This window comes from Rhinolophus sinicus, linkage group LG03, assembly GCF_036562045.2.
Source record: "Rhinolophus sinicus isolate RSC01 linkage group LG03, ASM3656204v1, whole genome shotgun sequence".
In the NCBI taxonomy this organism is placed as follows: domain Eukaryota; kingdom Metazoa; phylum Chordata; class Mammalia; order Chiroptera; family Rhinolophidae; genus Rhinolophus; species Rhinolophus sinicus.
The window spans coordinates 121,801,148-121,815,574 of record NC_133753.1 but is presented as its reverse complement, the minus strand read 5'-3'; the positions used below and the strand labels follow the sequence as shown (position 1 = coordinate 121,815,574).

At 34.9% G+C, this 14,427-nt stretch overlaps 1 protein-coding gene across 4 annotated transcripts in view; it reads right to left on the bottom strand.

The window, feature by feature from the left end:
* Positions 1-14,427, bottom strand: part of PGGT1B (protein geranylgeranyltransferase type I subunit beta) — a 46,126-nt gene that overhangs the window by 16,690 nt on the left and 15,009 nt on the right. For all 4 annotated transcript variants that reach the window (XR_002137041.2, XM_019727820.2, XM_019727819.2 and 1 more), the window contains exons 3-6: positions 8,835-8,902; positions 7,504-7,655; positions 6,227-6,359; positions 2,160-2,205 (exon numbers count right to left, since the gene is read on the bottom strand). Coding sequence is in view for 3 of the 4 variants with exons in the window: in XM_019727820.2 (XP_019583379.1) it covers positions 2,160-2,205; positions 6,227-6,359; positions 7,504-7,655; positions 8,835-8,902 (399 nt within the window). In the remaining variant the exon portion in view is untranslated. The remainder of the gene's footprint in view (positions 1-2,159; positions 2,206-6,226; positions 6,360-7,503; positions 7,656-8,834; positions 8,903-14,427) is intronic.

The following is a 14,427-nucleotide window of genomic DNA, read 5'->3' as shown; positions in this document are numbered from 1 at the left end:
TCAAATGCTTCAATAAATAGAAGATAAGAAATAAAGAGACATTGGATTTGAAATACAGATCATTCAGACTTTAAAAGAGAAACTTTCCTAAGTTGCTGAAGGCTTATATAGAAAATTAAAGAACAAGCCATTTGTGTAGAAAGGCAAATAGTATATTTGGACAATTATTCTAGAAAAGATTAACAACAGAAGAAAAAAGGACGACATAACGACTTCACAGGGTGGCCAATGTAGGGCTACTTTTTAGCACGAGGTTTTACTTGACAGTGTAGATAGTGATAAAATAAAACAAAAGGAAGCAAGGCAACATCCAAGTCCTCTAGAGTAGTACTTCTCAGCCTATCTAACCTCACAGCACACAAAGAACAAGACTATCTGGTATCTGCAGGGTGTGCTGGGATGCCCTGAGGAGGGTGCTCCCGGCCACAGGATACCTTACCAGGGGCTCCAGACACCCAAGTCCTGCTTGGCTGCCCCAGAGGCTCAGGGAGTGACAGCCTGGCACACCTAGAACCCATTTGCAGTACATGAATACACGGCAGCACTCTGATTAGAAATCTCTCCTCTAGGGCTTTAGGCCTCAAACCTACAAAGCCAAATACAGAGATGAAAGAAGGATGTAATAACCTTTTTGGCACGAACCACACTACATCACTGATGATCTTGATGGGTACAATTCTACTCAAGTCATACTGACTCAAAAATCACTACTTGTGTGACTCAGCAAGATTTTTTTTCTGGACAGGATCCCTCGGAGGGTACTGTGTTTGAGCAGCCCTCTATGTTCCACATCCCAGAGAACGTAATCCCAATTTCTTGGCGAACAACAGTGTCTGTCCCACAGGTCTACTATATTGGTAACGTGTCTTCTCAGCCAGAGTGCTCATTAACACTTTGTAATTGTGAGCAATAGACCCTGTCTTCTCAGAAATAAATATAGATGCCAGATTTCCAATTTGTGCAACTACAAGTAGTGATGACCAGTGATATCACTGCTATTGCCAGCTTGCTCCACCTCCAATCTCACACAGACTCAGGCAGACACAAGGATTACGGTGTCCTAATTACAGTATGACCTCAGAGGAAAATCCAAGACAGTCTCCTATACGCTCCTTAGTGACACATACTCTACAAATACCTACATTGAAGGGGGGAGTCCAGATGTGACAGAGGAAGGAGATACCTGATAGGACAGGTTCCAGCGGAAGTACAAGGATATGGGGTTGAAGAATATATGTTAAAAGTATCTTTTTATACATGCTTAATAGTTTATAAACCACTTTATTCCATATCTCTTATAATCTTAACAATCTTAAAAAAAAAAAAAATACACAGTTATTTCTACTCTGTTGACGAGGAAATGCTCAGAGAGATCAAATGAGGAGCCAAGGTCGCACAGCTAGTGTCAGAGATGAGACCTGAATCCTGATCTGTTCTTTCCACTTTGTCACTGGCAGAAGGATGGACACAATGGGTGAATGCAAAAAAACTGCTGTGATGAAGGGGAAACAAGTTCACTCAGAAAGTCTCCTTGATTTGGCCTCTTTCTTTTTAAAAAAGAAGTATGGAAGCTTCTCCATGGAAATAATCAATCTGAAAGAGTTAAGGCGACTGATGTGCTGACAGGCTGACTATTCTCTCTCTATTCTGGTTCTGCCAAGAGTGGGGAAAAACATGAAAGGAGAGATTGTATCAATGTATGTACTGAACATATGCTATGCAACAAAATGTTTCATGACTAAGACTTAGAACAATTACTAAGGAAGGTAAAGACAAAATTTTAATTTCTTTACAAATTCATTGATTCATGTTTAATATTCTGCATCTAGCCTTTCAGTGTTATGCCAAAGAAGAAAACTTGCTGTTTTCTAAAAATATCTTAAGAAATCATCCCAAGGTATTTTCATGTAGCTACTGCTTGAAAAGATTACTAGAAAATATTATATGAATGTTCTGGTCTAAATAATCTATGAATGATTACTGACCTAGAAGAGGTTCAAATTGGCACAACAGTGTCAAAAGAGAGAAGTAAGCAAGAAGATTATCAGATTGCACCAAGGGCTGAGACAAATTTCTGAGGTCCTCCGTGTTGAAGACACCATGATGATATTTAAAAGAACAAAAGAAACTACGTGTTCATTTATTTTAAGATGCCTTACCATGAGATTCAAGTCCAGCTCCCTGTGCCAACCCATTGTCATAGGACTGAAAAAGAAAAACATTATTTGGTTTAATACGGAAATAATAATAAATAAGTTGTCATTATGCTAATTTTTTAATCTCTTGAACTAATTTTATTTCTTTTTTATATCTTCCAAAATATACACTCTTTCCCAAAAAGAAGTAGATGTAGGCATTTTCAAGTACCTGATCTATCCTTATTCATGACACCAAATTACTGAACTCACACACCAGGCACATTCTGAGAATTGATTGTTCAAAGATGGCGCATCTACATATTCAATTTCTACCTACTGAAAAGCCCCAACCCTTATTCCTCTCCCACTTGCAAGTATACATGTGTTTAAGGAAAATGTAAGGATTTTATACTCATAAAACATTATAAACATGAAACAATTTTGAGGCTTTTAGGTAGCTGAGGATAACAGCGCCTGCCTAAATTTGCATCTCCCCACTATCTACAAAATCAAAACAGAGTAAGAACAATACAACTATCTAAAAATGAAACCTTAGCAAAGCTGGAAGACATGCTCAAGCTTCCAATTACCTGTCTATAGAAAAAGAAACATCAAATCCCAGCAAGCCATCTCTCCCTCTCCTAACATACTTTTTCAGAGAGCAAGGGCAATCTGAAAAATCATGAGGAAGAGATAGGAGGGGAGCTAATGGCAGGTCTAAGACGTATCTAAAACCACTGCCTGAAAGAGCAAGTCCACCCTAAATGTGAAATACAGGCAGTCCTTGCTTTGCACAGTTCCAACATGCATATTCCAGGTGCCATTCTTAAACAACACAATATGGTTCAAATTTCCATACCCACAGTACATTAACCTTAAGCAATTGCATAAAACACAAACTTGCTGCTAGCTTCTCAGTCCACAAATCGCTACATAAACAATAGATCATCATGACAAGTGACCAATCACATCACCCTCTTCAATGTCTGTTAATTTGTCACTGCATGTTATTCAGTTCATGCAGAGACAGCATAGTAGGTGGTTGTGTTGTCTCTTTCTCTTAGTGATAAACCTACATGACAATTTACAAAAAGGCATATAACCAAAAGAGGTTATGAAAGTGGCCACCAAACATGAAAGTGCAGTAAAGAAATGAAAAGCAATAATACTGGAAGTGAAATTGAGATCAAACATAGAGTTACAGAAGAAATAGCTGATCATGAGAATGCTGACGATGCTGCTGTTTGAACTACACATGCAGTCAGAAGACCTCCGTGAAGGCAAGTATCTTCATAGGTGAGGAAAGTGGTTGTGATGAAAAGAATGAAGATATTCTAGAGAAGTGATGCTGGCAAAAAACTTCACATAAAAGGAACTCTGAGAGATACTGCACAACAATGAAAATGCAAAGGGTAAAATGTTGGAAGCTGAAACAAACTTAGAAAGAGTATAATAATCACATTTACCAAGACAGAAAAGCTGCTCGCTCCATGTTGTAAGTTATATAATGAGAAGAAGCAAAGCACTATTCAAATTACTCTTGATAAATTTTTTACAAAGAAAACACTTTAATTCTCAATATTGTTAATGCTTTAAATTATAGTGTAGTAAATATTGGTTTTACCATTTAAAAATTCTCTATACATTTGCATCTGACAATAAAGAGTTTTTAATGTTTTGGCAAAAAATTGTAAAGATTTCTTGATGATTAAGATCACTTTGCATCCTTTCAGCTTGTTCAATCGTTACGGTCTGGCACTACCATGCAAAGCGAGGACTCACGGAACTGAAAGAGTTCTGGTAAAACTGAACACTGCCTATAGGGAAGGGACTTCAGAGAGTGCAAGTCAAGGTGGCAGAGGACATAACTCTGGTGAAGACAGTTAAAATGGAAGGGAGAAGGGCCCTTGGAAGATCAGGTAATAAAGGAAAACTCAAAAGAGCAAAATTTAGAGACCTGGCAAACAAAAGAAAACCTCTCTCCTATAAGAAAAATCATAGAACTCTCAACCGTCCCCCCACCCCCGCCCCAAACACCCAACAGTCATTACAGAAATCAAATTTTTGTTTCTTTGCTTTCAAAAGAGGGCACTCAAACTAGGAATTCTCGCAAGAAAAAAATAATCCACTAAAGGACTAAACAGAAAAAGATAAATCTATACAAAGTAACCGAAATGGTTACTTCAGAAACACAGCAATCAGACATTTTAGTGTATGAAAATCTGCCTCAACCTTCAAAGAAGTGACAAAACGGAAGAAAACTGTAATACACTCAATCTCAATTATTAAGTTGCTGCAAAAGTAATAGAGGTTTTTGCATTGTTGAAATTTGCCGTTAGATACTAGAATACATTCTTAAATAAATGTCATTCTTAAATAAATGTCATACATCATTTTAATGCGCATTTCTCGCTTTATGTTTTTTTGCTAATGACTTATTACTTGCTGTTTATTTTATATTTATTTTAGACTATGGAAATGATGTTAGACAAAAAGCAAATCAGAGTGATTTTCTTACTCAAGTTCAAAACAGGTCGTAAAGCAGCAGAGACAACTCTCAACATCAACAACGCATTTGGCCCAGGAACTGCTAACGAATGTACAGTGCAGTGGTGATTCAAGAAGTTTTGCAAAGGAGACAAGAGCCTTGAAGATGAGGAGCATAACTGGAAGTTGACAATGACCAACTGAGAGCAATCTCAAAGCTGATCCTCTTACAACTACATGAGAAGTTGCCGAAGAACTCAACGTCGACCATTCTACAGTCGTTCAGCATTTGAAGCAAACTGTTTCCCCGAAAATAAGACCTAGCTGGAAAATCAGCTCTAATGAATCTTTTGGAGCAAAAATTAACATAAGACCCAGTCTTACTTTACTATAAGACCAGGTATAATATGATATGATATAATATAATATAATATAATATAATATAGTATAGTATAGTATAGTATAGTATAATATAATATAATATAATATAATATAATATAATATAATATAATATAATATAATATAATATAATATAATATAGTATAATATAATATAATATAATATAATATAATATAATATAATATAATATAGTATAATATAATATACCAGGTCTTATATTAATTTTTACTCCAAAAAACACATTAGAGCTGATTATCTGGCTAGGTCTTATTTTCGGGGAAAGAGGGAACTTGGGAAGGTGAAAAAGCTCGATTTTTCAGGATGACATCCTCTGAACATAAGCCCTAATGCGTCTTTTGGAGCAAACCTTAATATAAGACCCGGTCTTATTTTCGGGGAAACACGGTATTACTTCTATAGTATTCATGCCAAAATGTGTATCGCCCACTCTATTTATAACATAACCCTCCTTTCCCCTTAAAAATCCTTTAAAGGTTTGTTCTTCTTGATGCCTCCCCAGCATAAAATTTATGCTGCTGTAGATTCTACAAATTCTGATTCACATGTGCACATTTAGTTAAAAACAATTTTGTTTCTCTAAGACCTTACATTTTCATTTTGAAATACTGACTAGTTCAATTAACAGCCTAAACTATTCTGATCTATAAAAATTAAAACTTCACATTTGGAAAATGATAAACCTAGGAAGCAGCACTTTCATTTCTCTAGTTCTATATAGAAGACTAAAAAGTAGAGCAAAAAATAATTCTGGCTGAGATTAAGCTTTCCTTATAGCTGCCAATAAAAAGATTCAATTGTATTGTGTGAAAGAATAACATCATATGTACTTGATATTCTCCTTAAAATAAACCTTAGATTAAAAAAAAATGATTAAGGAACCAAAAGTGACCCAAATATCTACTGTCAGCCCACTTAATCTTGTTACATTTGGGTCTTGCTAGTCATTGTTTCTTTTGATAGAATCAGACAGACTACATTTAAATTTTAATGGTCAAGAAGTCAATCTGTCCTCGAAAATTATTTCTATAGGGACATTCTGATACACGATGTACCCCAAAACAATCTTATTGGCCTTATTTCCAAATTCTAGCTGGAAGAAATAAGGCATGCATGATATTGTAGCCCTGATACACCAGCAATAATAACCTAAAACAAATAGTCAACTTATCAACATAACTCACCATGCTTCTTCTAATATAGCTGATGGCTTTTTTCATATCCATGCCGGACCAGTTGTTGAGCATGTAGCAAATACAGGAAGCACAGTATACAAATCGCATGTCATTTTCACTGCCTTCAGGTACAGCACAAAAACTGAAAATAATAATATGACTTACTATTAACACTGTATTATTTGTTATTGTTATTATTATTACTATTACTATTATTTTTTGTGGGGGGTTAGAAACACCTACTCCATGTCTTTACTCACAGAAAAATCTATCACAAATATGGATTGAAAAATCTAAATATGGATTTAAAAACCACATACTACTTTTATTATTCAATAAAGAATAGGACTATTAACTTGAATGATATAAAACTATCACTAAATCATTGCTTCACTCCAAAGTTCTGATTTCTGGGCAGCTTTATATGCTACCACAGTTACTCCTCCCAGAAGCCCACTAAGAGTATGTTCGCTCTCTGACAGGGACAGCTGTAGCATACCGGCTTGAGAATTAATGGCCAAAAAAAGGAGCAAGTAAAACCTGGGACCTATTGTGTAGTAATAAATTCCAAAGCCCAATGTTTGCTATGTGAAATTTCTTCTAACTGTATCTATAGATAACCCACTAATTGATCAGACTGTTTTAACTTTTACCTATTTAATTAGTTTTAGAGACTTAAAAGTCTGTGTCTCTTATCTAGTCCTCTATCTATAAACAAGGATAAGGTAGCAGTAAACAAAGACTGTACTGAAGTATTGAGAAATTATATGTACCTACTGAGGTAAATATTTAGTTTTAGAGTATTTCCAACTACTGTCAATTTATCTTATATGTCAACATTAATTTTCCCATCATGAGCAGTGTTTTTAAAATACTGACAGGAAAATAGAGATATTAGTAGATGGAACACAGAAGCAACAACACAGCAGGGTTTGCTTGCAGTCTTTTCTTTAGACAGCATTACGACTGTTTTACCACTTCCTAGACTTAACAGTTTCACTTTAAAAGTCTAGGGAGATTCTTCTTTATACGTATCACACGAACCATCAAATATTAATGAACTCATCAACTTTTTTAATCCTTTAAAAAATGTCAAGAAAACTACCTACATTAGAATATTCAATGTTCATCCCTTTCTGCCCCATTACCATGTCTTAAGGAAGACAAGTTCAGACTAATAAGAGTTTATAATAAACTCTGTAGTTCTAGTATAATATTATATCCACTTTTTCAGTTCCAAAAGATTTCTCTTTAAAAAAAACAAAGTAATACAGAATGACCCATACCTTCCATCTTCTAGCTGAAGGGCTCTCAAGCCTGCTAAACAAGCTTCTTTGTTTACACGGCTCAGGTCATCTCCAAGAATAACTAAGCACGAAAGGCCAGTGTAGGTCATTGCTATGTGGCCACTATCATAAGGATGAGCTGTTCCAGGACTCTGAATTCAAAATTAATATGTTAGTAAAATGAAATGAAAATTTATTTCATTAATTTTCACGAGGTTTCAGTAAATAGAACAATTAAATGTTGTTTATACTGATTGGTATAGACATCTGATTGAGAAAAACAAACCTCAATTTTATATATATGCATATTCAAAGTTTACAAATCCTTTGTTTTCAGATTCCCTGCTAAAAGCAATGGGAGATTGGAGACACCTTGGCAAATTCATGACTGTGACATACATAAGTTGGTCTATAGCTTAAGGCAGAGGAAGAAAATTGAAGCAGTGACTCTATGAAATCATGTCACCTTCTCCAAAATCACTATTTATTCCAAAAATTTGAAGATTATGGAAAAACTAGCAGCATGCCATCTGCCTTCAGATTGCAACTAGTTACAAATCTTGATGTACTCTCAATGTACCCATGTACACTGGCTTGTAACCATTATATTATATACGCAGACTAACTTCATCAAGGAAAAAGTTTCAATTTTGTGAGGCCTTTCAACATAGTGATACAGTTTTTCTATGCTTTCTACTATAGAAAAATATTGGCATTTTGTGCATAGATGAAACATCTATAAAGCCTTTTCTGGGTCTGCTTCTTTGAAGAAGAAAAACGCTCCTCACTTTGATAGGATTCACTGCTTTCTATACCTGTACGTGCTGGTATCAAAGCCCCTTGTTATAACCCTGAAGATATTCTGCCTATTGCTGTGAAGGTCATCAAATTCATCACTACTTGGGACTTCAATCACTGCCTTGGCAAGAGTTTTTCTTCTATTCCTAAGAAATGAGAACCAAATGCAAAGTCCTTCTCTAACTCAAGTTCACTGGCTACTTAGAGAGCAAGTATCAAGCATCTGAATGCTTAATTTCCATTTTCTCCAGGAAATCACCAGTAATTTTTTACACACATACACATGACAGTAAAGGAGACACAATTTTTGTACCAGGAATTTCGGAGTGTATGTGTATTGTGTATTCTCCCAGGAAGTAAGGTGGGTATAGCTTTCCCTTAAAGAGTTCCAGTTCATAATACACATAACTGGACAGTAATTAGCTGTACTGAAACTTGGAAGCCTGGTTCTTTCTATATCCTTTCTTACTTTTCTTTCTCACTAAAATCTCCCCACCTCCCTTTTCCTTCCGCCTGACCCAACAAAAACTAACCTTTGATGGGTTGAATGGAATACCCAGGTATGAAGAGCCTCGGAAACCACAACGACTTAGATTTGATCCTAGAAAATAAAAGATGTACTTATTTAAAGTATCCCTTATTTTTGCACAGATGCTAAAGCAGTTCAATTACACAGTCTTTCAGAAAGTGAGTATTTTAGTAGCAAAGCTTTGTTCCTGTCTCTGTTTTAATGCTAGCTAATGTTGAATGCTTACTATGTGCCAGGTCTGTTCCAGGCTCTTTATGGAAATTTCATTTCATTTCCAAACAAGTAAAAGACAAAATAATGATTTTCTACTAGCTACCTTTTCATAACCCACCTTACGGTGTACCAAATGCTTTTATACTTTTCCTACCTGACCATTTTTCATGTGATCAACATATTCAACTCCTCATTCTCCAGAACAGAAAGCAGACATGTTCAAGGTAACACAAAAAGATCTAGAACCCTAATTTCCCATTCAGCATCTTTTTTACCTTACCAGTTGCTTCTTTACAGGGGAACAAGTTAAAGATATAAACTACTCTATAGTCACAGAAAATATATGTACTTTGTATTTTAGTATTAGACAGAACTTCATTCTGAGTCCAATAACCCACTTAGCTTTGAAGTACATATAACATTATAAGTTAGCACTTAGTCTCTGCTCATTTCAAACTATGTTTACTCACACAATTTTTTTTTTCTATCTAAAAACTTTTATTTTTCAAGATATCAGTGGAATATAACTGGGAACTAAAGAAAGAATATAGTTATATCCTTGAAAAGGGAACTCTTGCGCACTGTTGGTGGGAGTGTAAACTGGTATAGCCACTATGGACTAACCTTTCACAGAGATTCCTCAAAAAAATTAAAAATAGAACTACCATATGATCCCACAATCTCACTTCTGGGTATTTATCCAAAGAAACTTACATCACTATCTCAAAGAGATATCTATACTCCATGTTCACTGCAGCATTATTCACAATAGCCAAGACCTGGAAAAACCTAAGTATCCATCAACACATGAATGGATAAAGAAAATGTGAGACAGACACAGACACACACACACACACACACACACACACACACACACACACACAGGAATATTATTTAGCCACCAAATAGAAGGAAATCCTGCTTTTTGGGACAATATGGATGGGCCTTGAGGGCATTATGCTAAGTGAAATACGTCAGACAGAGAAAGACAAATACTGTATGTTCCCACTTATATGTGAAACCTAAAAAACCAGAAATCATAAAAATAGTAGAATAGTGGTTTTCAGGGTGTGGGGGTGGGGCAGGGGAAAAGCGGGGAGATGTTGGCCAAAGGGTACACACTTATAAGATGAATAAGTTCTGGGGATCTAATGTATAGCATGGTGACTACAGTTAACAATATTGTATTGCATATTTGAAAGTTGTTAAGACAGTAGATCTTAAACATTATTACCACAGAGACACCAAAAAAGGTAATTATGTGAGGGGTAGAGGTGTTAACTAACCTTATTGTAGTAATCATTTTGCAACATATACATGTATCAAATCATCATGCTGTACACCTTAAACTCATATATGTATGTCAATGATATCTCACAAAGCTGGAAAAAAAAGAAATTAAAAATATAAAATAAAAAAGGTCACACCCATAATAAGAAAAAAATTATGGTTTTGATAGCTATCAGAAAATCAGCATGATAGATGTATAAAGTAGGAATGTATAGTATCAACAGAGTGTATCTGTATAGCAAATAAAAAATCAAGTTGATTTAAAAATAGGCTCTGATGTGATGAGGAACTAGCTTCATATCTCTTATGACAGATACATGACTAATTCATAATAACTTTTTTTCACTATTCTTCAAATCAGATACTATATTCTATTCAGCTTTACATCCCCTGAAATATTTAGAATAGTAGCTTATACATTAATTCTTTGAACAATTTAGGAAACTTTACCCGCCAAATTTAAAACTCTCCACCAACCACCTACCCATTAATTTAAAAATTATTTAGGGGTAGCCGGTTAGCTGGGGTGGCTGGTTAATAACTCAGTTGGTTAAAGCGTGGTGCTAATAACACCAAAGTTGCCAGTTCGATCCCCACATGGGGCACTGTGAGCAGCGCCCTCTTTAAAAAAAAAAAAATTAAAATAAGATACATATAATGGTGATAATAATTTTGATGAACATGGTTCTTATCCTTGCTAAAGACCTTTAAATTGGTAAGCCATTTAAGACTTGCCAATATATAAGGAAATATAAAAATGTTCATACCCTACGACCCAGGAATGATACATCTGTGGATCTACTCCAGTAACTTCAAATATGGAAAAGTCATACGCACAGAAACACTGGCTTCAGTTTATAATGGCAGAAATGTAGAATAAACAAAACTTTATAACCTCTCTTTAAAGTTTTACATTCTACAAGTTAGTCACCATTTTCTTAGATTATTTTTTAAAGCATCTAAATGCACTGCCTTTATAATGCTTGACATATAGTTGGTGTTTATTATGAGTTTAGTAGTAAAACTTTAAGTTTTAAAGTGAGACATGACCCAATCATCAGGTAGTAGTTAGATTTGGAGCTCAGTAATTGCTTATCATGTACAGGCATGCAAAGAAAGGGATTGTTTTTCCTAACAATTGATAGCTAAACACATCATATTCTCTAATAACACGTCCCTCTACATACTCATGCATAAACACACATACACATATTATACCCGGACACGTATTTCTATTTTTGCTGCGTTTTCCCATCTGCCTAATTTCATTTTCTGAAGTAATCCAGCTTTTTATGATATATTGCTATCTAAACTACTTCCATGTAACACGATAAACTAGTTTGAGTTTATGACTCTACCATGGTGGAGGATGCTTTTTCCAAATCAGTGGTTCTCGATTGTTATCACACTGGGACTGTTGGACAGGTTAAATATAACATACTGTATCTATTCAAAGGAACATTATACTTCTATTGAAAGTAATAATTAGGGAAAACTATATAGCAATATGGAGAAATATATACAATCAAGAGAAAAAGAAAATACAAAAATATATGTGCAGTATGTTTATAATTTAGCAAAGGGTACTTATCATCAAAGTGAGGAAGAGAATAAACAAAATAGACACTGGTTCGAAAGTTAGGATTCTAAATCTTTTTGTGCTACTAACCAACTGTTAAGTATAAACATGCCATTCATTCAAACTTTACAACTGGAGGCACACTCCGTACTACTGAAATTTCTTTTGAAGTTCTCAGATGGCACCATCTAGCGTTCCCATTCAGTAGAAGCAAAACAAACTAAAATGGTCTGGCTGCTCAACAATCAATTGCATAGCTTGAAAAAAATATAGATGCCTCGGGAGTCCTAACTCAGTCCCACATCAAAACCCTGAGAGTGAGGCCTGGACAATCATACATAAAAAAAGAAAATCCCTGTGTGATACACAGATGTGTATGGATGTAACATGTATATGTGTGTTTACACATAATGTGTAGAGGGACATGTTATTAGAGAATATAATGTGTTTAGCTATTGTTAGGAAAAACAATCCTTTGTTTGCATGCCTGCACAAGAAAGGCAATTATTAAGCTATAAAGCTAACTCCCGCCTGATGACTGGATCGTATCTTACTTTAAAATGTTTTACTATTAAGCTCATAAGAAACACCAATTACATGTCAAGTATTATAAAGGCAGTGCGTTTAGATTCTTTAAAAAAGAACCTAAGAAAAGTTATAAACCTACAGAATGTGAAACTTTAATGAGTTTAAAAAGATTTACTTGAATTAGCAGAGTTGCTTTTCATAGGAAAGAAGTGCATTTTCCCTCTTTTAAGATAAAATTTTATTGTGAAAGGTAAAATAAAAATACATTAGAAATTATAGTTAGGTGCTTCTAATAAAGAACAACTCTTGAGCTAAAAATATCACCACACTATTAATGGTGGTTATGCCACTTACATATAATTCAAAGTCTGATTTGATCATGTTCTTAATTTCCTAATCCCCATTTTGCACTAAGCAAACAGTATTCAAGTGAAGAATGCGGCAATTTTTAAAAATATAAACATGGACATTAAGATTTAATGACTATAGAAATAATTCTTCCTAGATAACAAGAAACACAAAGTTTCCTAGTAAAAGGACATACCTTAAGCAACCTCGTTTCAAAATGTCAATAGAGACCCAAACAAGGCAAATATAAAATTCTATAGCTTAAAAATGTTTTTTTACGTATTTTCTAAATTTCACAGATTAGTTTTAGAATTGGACCTAGACCGATTAAAGAAAAGGCAGGCAGAAGACTTTCTTTCATGAGATTAGAGCTTTAACAGTGTTTTATCCAACAAAATAGTAAATTAAGAACTGAGAATTACAGTTGAAGTAGACTGTGATCAGATCTGTGGTGTGGCCTCCCAGACATGACTAGAGACATCAACCAACTACTGTGGGATCTTTGCAAAAAATCCTTGATCCACAATGCTTCCAAAACAGGTGCTCTACAATTTTTTTAAATTTGCAACATGTTTAATTTAGCCACATGAAACTATACTTACATTTTAAGCATATTATTTTAAAAAGGCAGCAATCTGACTGGAAAATCGACCCCAAAATAAAATCATTACACATTTTACCTTATAACAGTAAAACATCTTATCTACACGCTCAAACACTTAATCTTAACATTTTATGAAATCTATTAAGGAACAGATGCCACATTTATTCTCCTTTAGAGCCATAAGACAGCCTCAGCCTTCTCATAAAAAAAATCCGTATATCACAGAGAAACATATCTGATAAATAAAACACCTATTGCAATGACTCAGTACTGGAAATATCCAGTAATGGAAATATCAAAGGACTAGACAACAGAAAACTGGATTCTAATTTTGCCTTTAGCATTAACTAGCTATATTATTGTGGACAAATGATTACTCTCTCAGGACCTTAATATCCTCATTTGTAAACGATGGACTGTAATGGTCCTTGCTCTATTCTAGCTCTAAAATTCTCTGGTTGTGCCCTTGATCAGAGAAAGGAACACAATTCCCACCCTGATCCTTTGTGTTTCCTAAATACTTCCTGAGGTTGAGGTGAAGGGCTCCAACTATCCAATGGTCTGGTCACACACTAATTACTAGGCTACCACCAGGGTCTTCACAACCCTGAAGTTAAGTCGAAGGCCAGAGTTAACTCTGACTATCACGTGTATCAGTGCCATACGTGACAGTCTCCAAGAGGGACATATATACTCTAACAGTAAAGCAGCACTAGGACTTGGAGTCACAAATCTAGGATTTCAGTCAGGCTCAACCACTTAGCATGTACATGGACTCGGGGCAGGTCTCTTAATCACTCTGCCTCTCAGTTACCTCTTCTGGGGAAGGCAGATCAGGGCAAGGACAAATTCAATGGGATATTTGACAGCGCTTTTGAAAATTATAAAATATTAAATACATAGCATCATTTCTGCCATTAGCAAAATTCTCAATATATTTGTGTACATTTAAGTTTAGTTTTCAATAGTTTATTTTTGTTCTGTTTTGAAGAGAGGTTAAGCTAAGACTTTTTCTCACTTGAATTTTTAAATACA